General features: G+C 44.3%; 1 protein-coding gene across 2 annotated transcripts in view; it reads left to right on the forward strand.

Moving 5' to 3' along the window:
* Nucleotides 1–18,952, forward strand: part of PKD1 (polycystin 1, transient receptor potential channel interacting) — a 173,117-nt gene that overhangs the window by 104,116 nt on the left and 50,049 nt on the right. For both annotated transcript variants that reach the window (XM_033962835.1, XM_033962836.1), the window contains exons 19-26: nucleotides 1,447–1,663; nucleotides 5,719–5,878; nucleotides 7,979–8,131; nucleotides 10,234–10,378; nucleotides 12,451–13,053; nucleotides 14,120–14,276; nucleotides 16,053–16,305; nucleotides 17,142–17,337. In XM_033962835.1, the coding sequence (XP_033818726.1) occupies nucleotides 1,447–1,663; nucleotides 5,719–5,878; nucleotides 7,979–8,131; nucleotides 10,234–10,378; nucleotides 12,451–13,053; nucleotides 14,120–14,276; nucleotides 16,053–16,305; nucleotides 17,142–17,337 (1,884 nt within the window). The remainder of the gene's footprint in view (nucleotides 1–1,446; nucleotides 1,664–5,718; nucleotides 5,879–7,978; nucleotides 8,132–10,233; nucleotides 10,379–12,450; nucleotides 13,054–14,119; nucleotides 14,277–16,052; nucleotides 16,306–17,141; nucleotides 17,338–18,952) is intronic.

Genomic DNA, 18,952 nt, shown 5'->3' on the forward strand with positions numbered 1-18,952 from the left:
TGTAAAGGACAGGCAAAAGAAGCACGACTGAGAAGGATGGGTGAATAATGAGTGTGCATGGGCCTACATCAGGGTTCTCAAAGTCCCTCCTCGAGGGCCGCAATCCAGTCGGGTTTTCAGGATTTCCCCAATGAATATGCATGAGATCTATTTGCATGCACTGCTTTCATTGTATACTAATGGATCTCATGCATATTCATTGGGGAAATCCTGAAAACCCGACTGGATTGTGGCCCTTGAGGAGGGACTTTGACACCCCTGGTCTACAGGAAGTGCACAGATGAGAGCTAGTGATCTGTAGTGAGCGTGAGAGATGGATCAATAAAGTGCACTGGTGAGCAGGATGGGGGAGATGTGTATGGGGGATTCCGTTTGTAAATGTAAGATGATACCATTCTAACAGTCCAACGCCTGAAATTTAAGTCAATTTCCTAATGTGTTCAAAGCATAAATCCAGGATTTGGAAACTTTTCTTTCCTCTTCTAATCTGGAGCCCGATTTAATCTAATCTAATCTTCCATTTGTGCATCGCAGATCAAGGAGGAAAATAAATGGTACTGCGTTTCAGCTTTAAGATGAATTCTAATAATTATTGTATTATCTGTAATGAAGAATCAGGGATTTTGGGGTTTTTTTTGACTACACTAAGAACCTTCAGTATCTGATATCTCAAACACGCTTCGTGTAATTCCCTTACAAACCTTCAGTGTCGTCTCTAGGGACAAGAGTCTCACCTTGCAAGGAAGTCATTGTAGCAGCCAGACGTTTCCGCCTTTCTGTCCCAGCCCCTGATTGCTCTCTTTGTACACAATGAGTTCTGAAAGAGGGTCAGTGGGAAAGTGGAGAGAAAGCCAAGGAATATGAATCTTTGAAAAGAGATCTTAATTGAGGAAGCAGAAAGGGAGAACCCTTCTCCAGAATAGGAACATGTCGGTGGGTTGTCAGGGAGAAGCTTAGACTGAGCTGTTTGGTGGGCATTTTGATTTATCAGAAACTAATCGCTCTACACGTAGCATCTCTTTGTTCTCCTTCCCATCAATACAAGATTTCTTGATAGGACTTTATCTTTTCAGGCAGGGAAATGGAATAAAAGCTTTGGTGGTTTGATCTTGACTTCTTCTTCTTATCAGGCTTTTAGAAGATTATAAAAAACTTATTTGTTTGATAAATTTGTATAATCAGATTAGTCAATCTTATCATCATGTGATCTTATGAATTATATATCATTGATGTAAAGTCACTGTGTTTTATAGTTTTCTCTTCCATGTTGGACTTCTGGGGGAGCCTGGGGTTCAACAGGACAAACGACCCATTTCTCTATTGAATTCCAGCGACTGCGTTCTTGATTTGGAAAGAGTGGTGGAACGTCTACTGGCTGATAAACACCGCGGTGTGAACCTGAACCTTTAAGTGAGAATTAAACTCTGTTCATTCTTGTCATGGCAGGTTGGAAGGATGAGGAGGAGGAAGGAGCATCGCTGGTCTTCAGCCTCATTGCCACACGCTGTAAGGTGGGGCACTGTGAGGAATTCTACGTCTACAAGGGCAGCCGCTGGGAGTACACTGCGTTCCTGCCTCCCGGCTTCCAGGAGAACCAGTTTCTGGTGGATATTTCTGTGGTGGTGCAAGACCATCAGGGAGCCTCTGTTGTGGCACTCAACAGGTACCAGTAGCATGTGGCCCGATTTCCAGAGGCAGGGAAGGGCAGAAACACATAGAAAAACAGCACTAACCGCTGTCGCCATTATCTGACTCAGCCATATTCTTCTGCCTTTCTCTCTTCCTTTTATATTCATACAAGTTATATTGAAGCCTGGAGAAAAAGAAGTGGGATAGGACAAAGGACTCTTCAGCAAACAAACAAAGCCAGCAGGATAAAAATTGTATTGTGTATTGAAGTCCAAATGGACATCATTCCATTTGGACATCAATAAACAATATATTTTTATAACATAACATAACAACAGATGTCTAGACCGCAGAGCCATAAGTTGAATGCGCTTAACAAAAGATTACTTTATGAAAAATACAGAGGGATCTAATTTGTCAGAAATTTTGAAAAGAGAAAGGTTTTCAGCAGTTTTCTAAAGTGTTCATAACTAGCAATGGTTGGAAATCTTTATCATAGTGAGCTGCTTGATATGAGAGAGTGTGCTCGTACTATTTCTTACTTTTGCAGCCCTTAGCTGATGGAAACGTAAAAAGGGCATGTGATTTTCTACTATTCTTTTGCGACGCTATGGCAAGATATAGTGGAGCTACTCCGAAGGCAGCTTTATAGCATAAGCATCCCAACTTAAAGATCACCCGGGCCTCAACAGGTAATATGGTATCACACGGTCATATTTCCTCAGGCCATAAATCATTCTCACTGCTGTGTCCTGAACCAAAGTCAATCTGGCCATATTTTTCTTAGTACTCATCAAGTAAACAATGTTGCAATGATCCAGTAGACTCAAAAGTAATGACTGAACTAGGATTTTGAAATAGGATGTAATGGTACACAATTTCCATAAAGTATAATATCCCTTTTGGACCACTGCATCGATCTGGTTCTTCATGGTCAGGTACTGATCAAGAACAACTCCCAATATTTTAATTGTTGGACTTATTGTATATAACATTGAATTGATCTTAATTGTTGATTCAAAGGGGACAATAAAAATTTAGTTTTGTCTTGATTCAATTTCAGTTTAAATTCCTGCATCCAAGAATCCATCAGACTCAACACAGACTCAATAGGTTAAGAACATAAGAATTGCTGCTGCTGGGTCAGACCAGTGGTCCATCCTGCCCATCAGTCCGCTCACGCGGTGGCCCTCAGGTCAAAGACCAGTGCTCAAAATGAGTCCAGCCTCACCTGCGTACATTCCCGTTTATCAGGAACTTGTCCAACTTTGTCTTCAAACCCTGGAGGGTGTTTTCCCCTATAACAGCCTCCAGAAGAGCGTTCCAGTTTTCCACCACTCTCTGGGTGAAGAAGAACTTCCTTATGTTTGTATGGAATCTATCCCCTTTCAACTTTAGAGAGTGCCCTCTCGTTCTCCCTACTTTGGAGAGGGTGAACAGTCTGTCTTTATCTACTAAGTCTATTCCCTTCATTATCTTGAATGTTTCAATCATGTCCCCTCTCAGCCTCCTCTTTTCAAGGAAGAAGAGGCCCAGTTTCTCCAATCTCTCACTGTACGGTAACTCCTCCAGCCCCTTAACAATTTTAGTCGCTCTTCTCTGGACCCTTCTTCATGTATGGCGACCAATGCTAGACGCAGTACTCCAGGTGAGAGCGCACCATGGCCCGGTACAGCACCATGATAACCTTCTCCGATCTGTTCGTGATCCCCTTCTTTATCATTCCTAGCATTCTGTTCGCCATTTTCACCGCCACCGCACATTGCGTGGACAGCTTCATCGACTTGTCGATCAGAACTCCCAAGTCTCTTTCCTGGGAGGTCTCTCCAAGTACCGCCCCGGACATCCTGTATTCATGCATGAGATTTTTGTTACCGACATGCATCACTTTACACTTATCCACGTTGAACCTCATCTGCCATGTCGATGCCCATTCCTCGAGCCTGATTATGTCACGTTGCAGATCTTCACAATCCCCCTGTGTCTTCACTACTCTGAATAACTTCGTATCTTCCGCAAATTTAATCACCTCGCTCGTCGTACCTATGTCCAGATCGTTTATAAAGATGTTAAAGAGCACGGGTCCAAGCACCGAGCCCTGTGGCACCCCACTGGTGACGCTCTTCCAGTCCGAGTATTGTCCATTTAGCCCCACTCTCTGTTTCCTATGCTCCAGCCAGTTTTTTTTTTAAATCTTTATTCATTTTTAAATCTAACAACAAGTGCACAAAAATATATCATACAAGTAATTCCAATATAGCACTATCATATCTAACACATAAGATCTAATAGTGTAAAAAACAAAAAAACCCACCCACTTACCCACCCACCCTTCATCACATTTTCAACTAAAATAGAGTGTACTATATTATATAACATATGATAACATATCTTATTAACTTACACTCCATATCCACCCTCCCCCTTGAGTGTGCTAAATAGATCTAAAAAAGAAAAGAAAAGGAAAGGAATTGATGTCTATTCATCACAATACTTTGCCAATGGCCCCCATATCTTTACAAAGTTATTATATGTCCCTTTTTGAATTGCTATTGCTCTTTCCATCTTAAAAATATGGCATAACGAATTCCACCAGAATGTGTAATTAAGATTCTTTAATTTTTCCAATTATTGGTTATATGTTGAATGGCAACCCCTGTCATGACTAATAAAAGTTTATTATTATATGATGATATTTGACTCTTCTTCCTCATAGCCATTCCAAATAAAACAGTATCATAGGAAAGTGCAACATGGTTTTCCAATAACGAGTTTACTTGAGGCCAGATTGAATTCCAAAATAACTTAATATAGGGACAAATAATAAAGTAGATGATCTAATGTCCCTGGTTCCAAATTACAGTTCCAGCATTTATTGGACTTAGAGCTATCTAATTTTTGTAAACGAACAGGAGTCCAAAACGCTCTATGCAACTAAAAGAACCAAGTTTGCCTCATAGATGCTGACACTGTAGATCTCATCCTCCAAGACCAAATTCGTGGCCATTGAGATGCAGAAATCTGATGCTTAATCTCAATGCTCCAAATGTCTCTAAGACCACAATTTGTTTTTTTATTCAAATATCCAGATAATAATTTATACCACAATGCGGCTTGATGTCCCAGGAAGTCTGCTTGGAAGCATAGGAACTCCATACTATATTGATTGTTAAGAGTCTTCCATTCAGGGAACCCCACCTGAATAGCCTGCTTCAATTGCAACCACTTAAAAGTTTGTGATTTATTAAGACCAAATCTAATCTAATCTAATCCTTAGGTTTGTATACCGCATCATCTCCACGTTCATAGAGCTCGACGTGGTTTACAGTAGGAGAAATCTATGTTGCAATTGTGAAAATTCAAGCAGTTTACCATCTGAAATAACATCATTCAGAGTTCGAATGCCTGCTATTATCCAGTACTTCCAGAGGACTTGGTATCCGCCAATTTTAATCTTGGAGTTTATCCATAAGGATTGATTAGTTGATTTATTAATTGGAATAGGTGTTAAGTTACTAGTATATCTCAACGTTTTCCAAGTATCCAATAAAATTTTGTTCTCCCTATATCTCCTAGGCATGTTAATACTTGGTACATGAACTAAATTCAAAGGAAACAAGAGGCGCCATTCCAAATACAACCAATCTCCAGCCGGTTTTTAATCCACGCGAGAATTTCACCCTCAATTCCATGGCTCGCAATTTTCCGAAGTAGTCGGTTGAGTACTTTTGGATAAAGCTGCACAACATGGCTTTGTTTGTTTGGTGGAGAATCCTTTGTTCCATCCCACTTCTTTTTATGTGGGGTTGTTCCTTGCTGGACTTTCTGGGTTATGTTGAGGAAATTCAGAGAGGAAGAGAGGTCTTGAGGCTCTGACCAAGTCACAAAGGAGTGACATCATGTGGTTCTCATCAGGAGCACATTAACAGAGAGAGGAGGGAGAGCCAAGAGCCAGTCAGGGCAGAAGAGCAATAGAAAGGCTTAGAGTTACTGAGATGGCTGTGTTACTGTACGAACAAGAAACTGTCGTAGCGTCTCTGTGTCGCCATCTGCAGTTTCTCGGACACGAAACCTTTTTTTCTTTCCCAGCTCTTTAGTAATCTTGCTGCCAAACCCCCCTGACGGATTCCTAAGCCTCACTCACTGGCTTTATAATCAGACGGAGGGCACGCTGCAGGGCCTGGTGAAGCAGGGAGACCCACAGCACGTCACCGAGTTCTCCCTGGCACTCATCACCGTCTTAAATGAGGTAACCGAATTGCGCTTGAAGCTGCACTTTCTATAAGCTCCTGTCTTAACGTGTGTCTGCTTCGGGAATACCACAAAACAAAAAAAGCAGACGGCGAAGCAACCAAGTTTATTACAACAGGTGACAAATCGCTAAACTAATGCTGAAATCAAACCTTAGAATCCGTCTGAGACAAAGGAACATTTCAAGGGCTGATTTCAGCATTATTTCATTCCCATTTATTTCTTGATGCATGTCCAGAATTATGGACCCCTGATGAAGGCTACTACATTAGCCGAAACACGGACCCTCCACGCAACTTATTGGATTTATTCCTAGACTGCTTGATTGCCAACTCTTCTTCATATTGGCATCGCAAGCGCTGTGGTGTATATTCTATCATCAGTGGCCATCACATTGATACGTCCTGGGATGGCACATTGCCAGCCGGACTGTTTTTATTGGGCAATATATTTCTTGGATGATTTCCTTACTTGGTTGCTTCAGTCATCTAAGCCACTTTCATTTTTAAGTGGAGTATTGAGGTTATTCTTGGTTGTGACTTTTTGCTTTGGGAATACAAAATCGTCTCTTAATATTGAGCTACAAAAGGTGCCGGTCTTTGCTGTGTTTCTTTCTGTGGTCATATCTTTGTACCCTCCTCCTGGTGGCGCTGTTTGCTCTTTTCTATCAGAGACTGGCATGTCTCAGTAAACATCGCACTGCATTACCTCTCCTGGCAAATTTGACCACCCAAGAAGAACCAGGGAATGCGGTGGGTGTAGAGCAGTGATTCCCAACCCTGTCCTGGAGGAACACCAGGCCAATCGGGTTTTCAGGCTAGCCCTAATGAATATGCATGAGAGAGATTTGCATATGATGGAAGTGATAGGCATGCAAATTTGCTTCATGCATATTCATTAGGGCTAGCCTGAAAACCCAATTGGCCTGGTGTTCCTCCAGGACAGGGTTGGGAACCACTGATGTAGAGACAAGAACTGGGCTATAATGTTATGCTGGGAACATTACAATGCTTCAGGCAAGACTTCTTTCCTCCTGCTAAATTCTTGCATGTAATTTTTATTTATCCATTGTCTGGTAAGCTGCCATTCAGAATTTATAAAACAACAACATGGCAGCTTACAGTCTAATTCAGGGGTAGTGAACTCCGGTCCTCGAGAGCCGTATTTCAGTCGGGTTTTCAGGATTTCCTCAATGAATATGCATTGAAAGCAGTGCATGTAAATAGATCTCATGAATATTCATTGGGGAAATCCTGAAAACCCGACGAATATGGCTCTCGAGGACTGGAGTTCCCTAGCCCTGGTCTAATTCAACAATCTGTGTATGAAAACACAGGTTAAATGCCGATTAAATTTGGCTATGGAGAGAGATTGTGGTTAGTTGCCGGAAGGATTGTAAAAGATTTAAATTGGATTATGTTGGACGGTGGTATGTTGTGGTGTGAGATTGAGACTGGCAGTGACCTAAGATTGTGGAATGGGATTTTAGTTGGCTGTGTTTCACATTTGTTTGTATTTGATATATAGTCTGTTGGGTCAGCCATCTGGATGGTTCACAGTCTATGGTACCTTAGGGCGATGGAGGGTTAAGTGACTTGCCTAGGGTCACAAGGAGCAACATGGGGCTCAAACCCACAACCTCAGACTGCGGAGGCAGCTGCTCTAACCACCAGGCCACTGCTTAACTCGCTGTGGTCATAGGATTGCTGTAACATATCTTTAGTTCATTGTGGATTGCCGTTGGCTGGAACTAGCTAATGTCTCACTGTGGCATGGAATTCTAATTGGGTCTGGTCTAGAATTGTGATTAGTTGTAGGGTGGGATTGTGTTTAACTGGGTCTGAGATGGTGGTTGACTGTGGTTGGTTGTTCTTTGGGATTGCGGATGGCTGAGAATAAAATGAGATTGTGTTTTGCTACCCAAAATAGGGTATTGGAAGATAGAGGTCAAAGGCTTAGGCAGTGGTAGAGCGGTATCGCCTTCTGTGCTCTGTGAACCTGGAGCATCTCTCCTCGCCATACTTTAGTCCTTAGTCTGTCCTTCGATATGGAACAAAGTTCAAATGCTTGACTGAATTGATCATATTTCTTCTTGAAGTACGAACAGGTGTTGCATTCAGAGTCTGAGCCAAGTGGTGACAGAGAGCTTCGGATCTGGACTCGGAAAAACATCACTCAGACACTGATTTCCCTCAAAGTCAACACAGTGGATGACATTCAGCAAATCTCAGCTGCTTTGGCTCAGTGTACGGTAAGGTTGTTTGGCTTTGTGGGAAACCCACAATACACATCATCATCTCACAGTTTGGGCAACATTTTCATGCTACCTTCAGTGTACGCCACGTTCTAGAAGGGTTGAACCATCTTAAGAGCTTACAGTTCAAGTTAAGATGATAGCAAGGTGATAAAGAAGAAAGCAAGGAACAGATAAAATGTAACCTTTACTGAAAATCCGTATTTCTATTTGATTCAATTCGGCCCTGAATAATCTAATCTAATCTAATCTTCAATTTATATCCTGGGTCATCTCCTAACGGAGCTCGACTCGGTTCACATGTAATTAAGACTAGAGTACATAAGAAAGAGATCATAGAGAAAAAAAGCTGGATTATCGTCAGTTCTTTGATACTATACTTAAGCCATTTAAGTTTTGGGTAAACAGCAGAGATTTCAGGGTTTTACGAAATTGTTGTAGCTGGCCTATCAGTCTAATGGAGTCAGGAAGTCCATTCCACATCTCTACCAGCTTGAAGGCAAAAGATTGACTAGATTTAATACCCTTAAAAGAAGGGAAAGATAGTTTATATCTCTGTGTATTCCTCAAATGGCAGAACTGTATCTGCATGTCTCAGTGAGAAGGAGGTATAGGTTCTCAATATCGGTCCTCGAGAGCCACCACCTAGTCCGTCTTTCAGGATTTTCCTAATGAATATGCATGAGATCTATTTGCATACAATGGAAGCAGTGAAATCCTGAAAGCCGGACTGGGTTGCTGCTTTTCAGTACCGAGGTTGCCTATCCTTGCTCCAGCAGAACCTATCATGATAGGTTCTGCTACAAGATTCGTACGACTCCCTGCCTCTGAGACATACAACGGGTTCTGTATAAGGATATAAGGCCACCAGAAAAGCAAACAAGATGCTAGGAATTATTCGAAAAGTAATGGTAAACAAGTTTAAAAATGTTATAATGCTTCTATATCACTCCATGGTGTGACCAAGATGATAAAGGGGATGGAACTCCTCTTGTATGAGGAAAGACTAAAACGGTTAGGGCTCTTCAGCTTGGAAAAGAGACGGCTGAGGGGAGATATGGTTGATGTCTAGAAAATCGTGAGTGGAGTAGAACGGGTACAAGTGGATTGATTTTTCATTCCCACAAAAATTACAAAGACTAGGGAACACTCGATGAAGTTACAGAAAAATACATTTAAAACCAATACGAGGAAATATTTTTTCACTCAGAGAATAGTTAAGCTCTGAAACGCAAGAGTGGATAGCGTAGCTGGTTTTAAGAAGGGTTTGGACAGGTTCCTGGAGGAAAAGTCCATAGTCTGTAATTGAAAAAGACATGGGAGAAGCCACTGCTTGTCCTGGATCGGTAGTATGGAATGTTGCTACTATTTTGTTTTTTGCCAAATACTTGTGACCTGGATTGGCCACCACGAAGACAGGATACTGAACTAGATGGACCATTGGTCTGACCCAGCAAGGCTATTCTTAGGTTCTGCTAGAGGATACATGCTTCTATATCTCCCTGCCTCTGGCATATAAGAACATATCACAACATATCTGCATGTCTCAGAGGGAGGGAGGCATACGTATCAGTCTTTGAGGGCCACCACCCAGTCCAGTTTTCAGGATTTTCCCAATGAATATGCAGGAGCCATAGAAAAAAAGGCTGTAGCTCTTTTTGCCAGCCACAGTCTCCCTCCAAAAGAAGTCTCCTTCTACCTTTATTTCACTAGTCAGGAGAACCCTACCTTTGTTCTGGAAATAGTGAGGCATTCTGAAGTCAGAGTGTAGTAATTTAGTAGTGCCACTAGAGGTCTCTGCTATCCTTATACATGCATTTGGCAAAGGTAGAGAGATCTACTTAACCTGTTTCAGAGCCTGCCATGATATGCTGTCATGCCTCAAAGGTTGCTTCTGAAACAGGATAGAAATGTCTTCTGATATGGGCTAGGCGTGTCTCCCAGTCCTACGATATGCCTGCTTGCCTCAGAGGTAAATATACTTCTTGGCTCCTTCCAAAAACCTTCTGCAGTCAGAAAACTTTTCTCATGGGGGTCAACTTGTAAATCCACCAGCATGGCTTTTCTTATGTAGTATCATAGTCTGTTTCTAATTTCAGGTCGCAAGCAAAGAGCTGATCTGTGGATCATGCCAGAGAAAAACTTTGAACAAACTAGAGGCCATGATGTTAATCCTGCAGAATGAAACCACCCAGGGCACTATGACCCCAACAGCCATCGCGGACAACATCCTGAACATCATGGGTTAGTAGAGTGAAACTGGATAGGAAGTAGTTATTTCATGGTTGCACATCTTTCTCTTCGGACTGACAAGAGAGGCTGAATCCAGCCCCGATAGAAATATATTTCCGTAGGCTCAGCAGATGTACATCGAACCATATGTATCCATTTTTCATTATAAAAGTTTTTCGCCTAAAGTGTCCTGGGATTTTTAGGCCTCGCCATCATCTGATTGAAGGATTTCATTGTGTCAGCACTGCCCTTCCTTTAGAGATTTCTAGAATCTGTATTAATGGGAAATGAAAGCTTTTCCTTCTCCCCTCTGAAGCTCCCTCCCAAAGTGTTTTCAGAGGTTAACTAGTATAGAACGAGAGACCCTTTCGAATGGTACAGGATAGGCATCAAAAAGCAAGATGAGAAGACACTACCTTGGTGTTCATAGAGCCATCCTTTGACCCACAAACTAGGGGTGTCGCTTGAGGAAGGCCTGGGTAGGTCAAGACTCCTCCTCTTTGGAGCCAAGCCCACCCAGTCATCTTAATAACATAGACTAATGGTATAATCTTATGATTTGGGCTGATGTTCAAATCTTGAAATGTGTATGTGATACTGTGAGCCGCTTTGGATAAAGGTGGATTAAAAATGTCTTAAATAAAATAAAGAAATAATGACAGGCAAATTAGAAGCAGTGTTATATTCAGACGCACTAATGTGGGTCGACGTGGCTTCTACCGAGTAAGTGCCACTCATGGATTGTACCTGCGTTATCTGAATAATGCTGCTGAAAACTCTCTCTGGCAGGACGATCCGAGCCAAGGTGGCCTCCAGACATCATCCAGGTATCAACTGGTAGATGCCGCTTTCCTGTAATTCATGTAGTTCTACCCCAGTCCCTTTTGTATCGAGTTAGTCCTTGTCCGACTCTGTAATCTAATGACTATATTTTATCATGAATTAGTGTATCTGGCTTATATATAGTGAAATGGATTTTTCACAAGGACAAGGTATCTATAGTACAACCCAGGTGATACCGTTAGTTCACCCTTAATACCTTGTATCAAAAAAGAGCTTTTCAATGCATTTTTTGCCCTCAGAGATGCCACCAGAAGATCACAATATCATATCTTCTGGCTTTATGCACCCAATCGTCATTGGGTCAATATATAGTGTGTATATAACTTTCTTATTATTTTTCATTTTTCAATTATTTTAATTTTAAGACAATAAATATTTATTGTCTTTAAAATATTTATTGTCTTAAAATTAAAATAATTGAAAAATGAAAAATAATAAGAAAGTTATATACACACTATATATTGACCCAATGACGATTGGGTGCATAAAGCCAGAAGATATGATATTGTGATCTTCTGGTGGCATCTCTGAGGGCAAAAAATGCATTGAAAAGCTCTTTTTTGATACAAGGTATTAAGGGTGAACTAACGGTATCACCTGGGTTGTACTATATTTTATCATGTACATCGCTTTGAAGTTTTATAGGCGATATTATCAAATTAACTCATCCGAACCCGTTATCCCAGCGCTGATGCTGAATTCAGAATCACGTCTGGCAGTCTGCGTCCCCCCCCTCCCTCCCTCCCCCGACATCAAAGCCTGGCTCCACTGCCACCAGGCACCTGAGTTTTCAGGATTTGCATGCCACCACCTCCATTTTATGCAAATCTCTCTTATGCCTGTTCATTATGGCTATCGTGAAAACACAGCTGGCTGATGGTGCCCCGGGACTGTTATGAGACGCGCCGAGTCCTTTCTTCCCTCGTGTTTTCCCTTATCGTTTTGGTTGTTTATGGGAATTTGGGTTTAGTCTAATTTTTTGTCCCCGTCTCCATTTTACCTTTATTTATTACAAACCGCGTAGATTTTACCTTGGTTTTATATCTGCGGTATATCAAATAAATTGAACAAGATCTTTATATCGTATGTACTTGTAGTAATGGGCTTAAGTGTGAAATCGAGAGGGTCCTGCAGGACTGTGAGCGAAGGGTGAGTGGGTCTGGCATTGGTCGACTGTTACATGGTACGCTATGCCCAAAGTGGTATTTTTAAATCCGTTTCGTGTTGCTGTTTTGTTCTAGGGGACCTGATTCATTTGGTCCGTGTGGATCACCCTGCGTCTAAGGTTGGACTCCTCTGCAACCAGTACCATTCTCTCTCCGTTGCCTCCAAGGCCTATAACCTGTCTTCTGATCTGATGCGTATCCTGATGAAGTCCCGGGTGCTGAATGAGGAGCCCCTGATGTTAGAAAGCAACGAAATTATGGCACAAGGCAAACGCTCCGACCCCTTAAACTTGCTGTGCTACAGCAACAAGGCCGACTGCCAGTTCTCCATCCCACGAGCCTTCAACAGCACCTTCTCTGACCTCAGCGATGTGATCCAGGTCATGTTCCGGGTGGACTCCAACCCCTTCCCCTTTGGCTACATCAGCAACTATACTGTCTCCACCGAAGTGGCCTCCATGGAATTCCAGAACAGTAACGGGAGTCAGATTGCAGTGGAAGATCTGGATTCTGGCAGGGCCATCACGGTGATGGTGAAGAACAGCACAGGCGTGCAGAACATCTCCTCAGCCGCTGCGGTTGTGCAGGCCTGGGGCTCCGTCATCATTGCCATCAGCACAGAGAGTAACAACAGAGACGCAGGCTTGCATTTTCAGATCACTTATCAGCTGCTAAACGGTAGGTCCGGCTTAGGGCTGGGATATTTATAAAGACAAAAAAAAGAGAAAACATGGCCCCGCCCACACTCCTCCCACAGACCTGCCCATACTCCACCCACACTCCACCCATAGTCCCACCTACACTCCACCCACAGTCCCACATACACTCCTCCCACAGCCCCACCCACACTCCACCCACAGTCCCACCTACACTCCTCCCCCAGCCCCACACACACACTCCTCCCACAGCCCCACCCACACTCCACCCATAGTCCCAGCTACACTCCTCCCACAGCCCCACACACACTCCTCCCACAGCCCCACCCACACTCCACCCATAGTCCCAGCTACACTCCTCCCACAGCCCCACACACACTCCTCCCACAGCCCTGCCCATACTCCACCCACACTCCACCCACAGTCCCACCTACACTCCACCCACAGTCCCACCCACACTCCTCCCACAGCCCCACCCACACTCCTCCCAAAGCCCCACCCACACTCCACCCACAGCCCTGCCCATACTCCTCCCAAAGCCCCACCCACACTTCTCCCACAGCCACACCAACACTCCAACCATAGCCCCGCCCACACTCTTCCCACAGCCCTGCCCATACTCCACCCACACTCCACCTACAGTCCCACCTACACTCCACCCACAGTCCCACCCACACTCCTCCCACAGCCCCACCCACACTCCTCCAACAGCCCCGCCCACACTCTACCCACAGCCCCACCCATACTCCTCCCAAAGCCCCACCCACACTCCTCCCACAGCCCCGCCTTTCACTGGATAAGAGCCTCTCTTAACACCATTAACTAGTGGTGCAGCCTCAGCACCCTGAGGTTGTGGGTTCAAATCCCACACTGCTTGTAACCCTGGGCAAGTCACTTAATCCCCCCATTGCCCCAGGTACATTAGATAGATTCTGAGCCCACCATCATTTGTAATCCGCATAGAATTGTAGGATAATCAGAATATTAATTATTTAAATAAGCTCTCTAGTTTTATTTGGGTGGAATGTAAACTGTTGCCAGCGTCTTACCTTGTGTGTATAAACGGTGTCCTTCCTCCGCTTCTCTAGAGCGATATGCATCGAGTGAGCCGGAACCCTTCATCGTGGTGTATCTTCATCACTCTGTACACACCAATGAGTTCAACTACACAGACACGAAGAGAATTGGGCTGGAGGAGCTGCAGGGGACGGACCACAAGCTGTACACTTTCTTCATTCCTCCGCTGTAAGAGAACCACACCTGACCCGCTCTTGACACCCACCATGGATCATTCTCAGCTTTTGCAGTCACAGGGCTGAAAACTGAATAGCTTTGACCCGCCCCCCCCCCCCACTGAGAATCTTGCTGGGCTTAGAGGCAGAGCAAGTCCTTAAGGCTGTGATGGTGGGAGTAACCACTGTATTTCCTGCCTCTTCTCTAAGGCCTTGTAGAGAATGACATGGGGACAAATTTTTCCCCGTCCCCGCGGGAGCTAATTTTTCTGTCCCTTCCCAGCGAGTTCTTTTCCTGTCCCTGCCCCATCCCTGCAAGCTCCGTCCTCATCTGCACAAGCCTCAAACACTTGAAAATCATAAGTAGCAACATTCTAGAGCTCAGACTGTGATGTCATAATGCTTCTGTCCACCAATGCCTAAGCTCCACCCTCATCTGCTCAAGCCTCAGACGCTTTAACATCATAAGTAGCAACATTCTAGAGCTGAGATTGTGATGTCATAATGCCTCATTCCACCAATGCCTAAGCTCCGTCCTCATCTGCGCAAGCCTCAAACGCTTTCAAATCCTAAGTAGCAACATTCTAGAGCTGAGATTGTGATGTCATAATGCCTCATTCCACCAATGCCTAAGTTCCGTCCTCATCTGCACAAGCCTCAGACATTTTCAAGTCCTAAGTAGCAACATTGTAGAGCTCAGATTGTGATGTCATAATGCTTCTATCCACCAATGCCTAAGCTCCGTCCTCATCTGCACAAGCCTCAAACACTTGAAAATCCTAAGTAGCAACATTCTAGAGCTGAGATTGTGATGTCATAATGCCTCATTCCACCAATGCCTAAGCTCCGTCCTCATCTGCACAAGCCTCAGACATTTTCAAGTCCTAAGTAGCAACATTGTAGAGCTCAGATTGTGATGTCATAATGCTTCTATCCACCAATGCCTAAGCTCCGTCCTCATCTGCACAAGCCTCAAACACTTGAAAATCCTAAGTAGCAACATTCTAGAGCTGAGATTGTGATGTCATAATGCCTCATTCCACCAATGCCTAAGCTCCGTCCTCATCTGCACAAGCCTCAGACATTTTCAAGTCCTAAGTAGCAACATTGTAGAGCTCAGATTGTGATGTCATAATGCTTCTATCCACCAATGCCTAAGCTCCGTCCTCATCTGCACAAGCCTCAAACACTTGAAAATCCTAAGTAGCAACATTCTAGAGCTGAGATTGTGATGTCATAATGCCTCATTCCACCAATGCCTAAGTTCCGTCCTCATCTGCACAAGCCTCAGACATTTTCAAGTCCTAAGTAGCAACATTCTAGAGCTGAGATTGTGATGTCATAATGCCTCATTCCACCAATGCCTAAGTTCCGTCCTCATCTGCACAAGCCTCAGACATTTTCAAGTCCTAAGTAGCAACATTGTAGAGCTCAGACTGTGATGTCATAATGCTTCTATCCACCAGTGCCTAAGCTCCGTCGTCCTCTGCACAAGCCTCAAACGCTTTAAAATCCTAAGTGTTTGAGGCTTGTGTGGTTAAGGCAGAGCTTATAGGAATGGGACAGAGACGGGGAAACTGAGTTCCTGCAGGGATGGGGAAAAATTTGTCCCCGTGTCATTTTCTACTGCTGAGCTGTGCTGCTTAAGTAAGGGAGGAGGGTTATGATGCTGCCGTCAACGTGGGACTATGAGGGCTGAGAATACAAGGCCTATTGGCTGGACATTCAGAATTAGAGTCCCAGATGTGCCTCTGATGTTCTAACTCTTTCATTTGATTCTTCCTTTCAGAGCTGCAGACGCAACTGTGGATTATTACTTTAATGTCAGCAGCCATTACACGTGGTCCGCTGTGGAGGTGACGGTGAGCGTCTACACGGCCTTGTGCCAGTACTTCAGTGAGAACGAGATGAGGTGGAAGACGGAAGGCTTGGTGCCACTGGAGGACACCACGGTGGAGAAAGCCGTGTGCCGGACGCAGCATCTGACAGCCTTTGGGGCCAGTCTCTTTGTGCCACCACACGCTGTGCGCTTCATTTTTCCAGTGAGTAACTGAAACGTATTGCGGGGAGGGGGGGGTTCAAACCATATTTGTGCTTTTAGTTTGTGGGCTATCTTGGCCTATAGGGGTGTGGTTAGGGCTTTCAGACTTTATTCCCAGATACGAGCCTGAGGTCCTCTATCGGGCGCCAGGTTCCAGGATGATATGGGGGGGCTGTATTGTCCGTTCTGTGTGATCTGAGCTGTGTGGTGCAGGAACTCCTGTGCTACACTCACCAGATTTGAGAAGCGGAGACCAGTGTGAGGCGTGTGGCTCAGACTCACACTAGCCACGTGATGCAGGGAAGACAATGTTTGTGCTCTAGCGCCAGCCACAGCAGAGAGGAGAAAGTTCTTGCTCTACGGACGGCGGGGGTTGCTGGAGGAGAAGGGTGAGGCTGGCTGGCAGGCTGAGGTAGGGGCTGGGGGGAGGATTGGCTGACTCTCTTGCTGGGACAGAGATAGAGCCTGGGGGAGATGATTGATTGGCTGGGTGGTGAGGGCTCACTGGAGTGGGAGTCAAGGGAGTGGGGTCTGGTGAGACAGGGCAGGGGAGGGGAACAGAGAGAGAGTGAGGTTGGGTGATGATGGGAGAAGGCCTTCATCTTATCTTTAAGTTAGACAGGGAATGGGAAAATAGCCTCAGTAAATCAGGACCTAACGGAGCTGCAGTGGACACCAGAACTGAGGGAGGGAGAGAAGGTCTCAGTCAATACGTCAATTTCTTTTGAGCCTGGAAGTGAGATGGGCATTTTGTCTTTAATAGCAAGGTGATCCTGGAAGGTGGTGGCATGCATTCGGGGTTCTTGCTGAATTTTCGGTTCTTTTCTGCTCTTCCAGCCTCCTTCTCCAGGGCTTAACTACATCGTTCTTCTGACGTGTGCCGTGTGCTTCATCACATACTTCGTGGTGCTCATCATTGTTCACAAACTGGATCTGATTGATACGAGTCAAGCCGGGGTAATTCCCTTCTGTGGCCAGAATGGTCCCTTTAAATACGAAGTCCTTGTGAAGACCGGATGGGGCAGAGGAGCAGGTCAGTGAGTGTCACACATTTGCTTGGGGGAGGGGTTGGAAGATGGATAAAAGCCAGGCAGGGTCTTGGTCTTTTCTTATGTGTGTTGAGTGTTTAGCAAATAGTAGCAAGATACCGGCCTGAGCCCAGATCATTAGCCCTGGCAAGGTATCAACCTGAACCCTGAGAGACAAGGACCGAGCCCTGGAACCCAGAAAGACTGTTGACTGAGCCCTGAAAGCAAGGTGCCAACCTGAACCCTGGCAATGAGGCATCAAGAGAGAGTGGACCAAGCCCTGGCAGCAGGGAGCTAAGTGGACTGAGTCTGTGGCTTTAGCTCTGGCAGTGAGGGTTCAGGTCACACAAGACCCTCATCCTCAAAGCAGTTCAAATGCTTTGTAAGTTTCCAAGTTTTCAGGAACGGTTCAAGGTGAATTGTAGTCAGGTCCCCTAGGTATTTCCCTGTCCCTGCAGGGCTCGTTATCTGAGTTAATTGACGTATGCAGGATCACAAGGAAATGTTGTGGGATTTGAACTCGGCTCCCCTAATTGTCACTTGCAGTCAGACAGAATCACTGCTTGTTTTTGCCTCTCCATTACTACAGTCAATATAGAGGAATCCGTGAAGGAAGCCTTAATGCTTCACTGCTTCTGACTCCTTAACTCGCAGCAGAGCCAGACCTGGTGTGTGGGGTTCGACTTCAAGTTTAAGCTTATGAAAAATTTGATTAATCACCTGAACAAAGTTTCAAGGCGATGGACAATAAAAAAACAACCAAAAGGTTTCATTTTTTGCTTTTTACAAATGTTTACAGACATTATGAAACAGAGACTAGGGAGGGGAAGAACCACAATAGAAAAAATAGGAAAGAATATAAACGGAGAAAACAAAAGGAAGCAGAAGAAATAGTATCCAAAGTTCGGCTAAAAAAACAGAACTAAAAAGGACTAGTCCTGAAACGGAGGCTCAAGCATTAAATGTGCCTCTGAATCAAATCCTGCCTTATCTGACGCTTGTCAGGTTTGTTAGTGGCCCCCACTTGAGAGGCGCCCTTACAAACGCCATGTCCCAGGTTCAGTTCCCTCACAGATGACTCACCAGGAAGTAGAATCAAAGAGGCACAGCCAGAGGTGATTGCATAAAGAATATATTATAGAAATAGGCTTACAGAAAAGTAGTATTCATAGGCATTACAACAATTAAGCATTACAATTACGGTAAATAGAGAGCAAAGCAGTTTCCCTGCCTTACATAGTTCAGAGGCAAAGAGACAGAGAGTCTGAAGTTCTAGGGAGAGCCAGAGAGAGAAAGAAAGAAAGAACAAGAGAGCCAAGAGATAGATAGATAGATTGATAGAGAGATTTTTGTGTGTTGCAGAGGAGGCTTTTATAGCTTGGAATCTTATTCTGTGTATAGAAACTGTTTAGAATTTGTAAACTGTTTGAAACAATGGTTAATTTAATTGCTAAGGAGGGTGTGGTACTTGCAGGCATGGTAGATGGGATTAGTCTCTGGCTTCTTTGTCCCATTCAAGCAGCCTATCTTCTTGATCTGTGCACCTGGACCCATTGTCCTAAGCACCCTCTTAATCAGACATTAGCTAGTCATGATTCAATCAGGGCTACTTAAAACCGT

This window comes from Geotrypetes seraphini, chromosome 11 (assembly GCF_902459505.1).
Source record: "Geotrypetes seraphini chromosome 11, aGeoSer1.1, whole genome shotgun sequence".
Classification (NCBI taxonomy): Eukaryota; Metazoa; Chordata; class Amphibia; order Gymnophiona; family Dermophiidae; genus Geotrypetes; species Geotrypetes seraphini.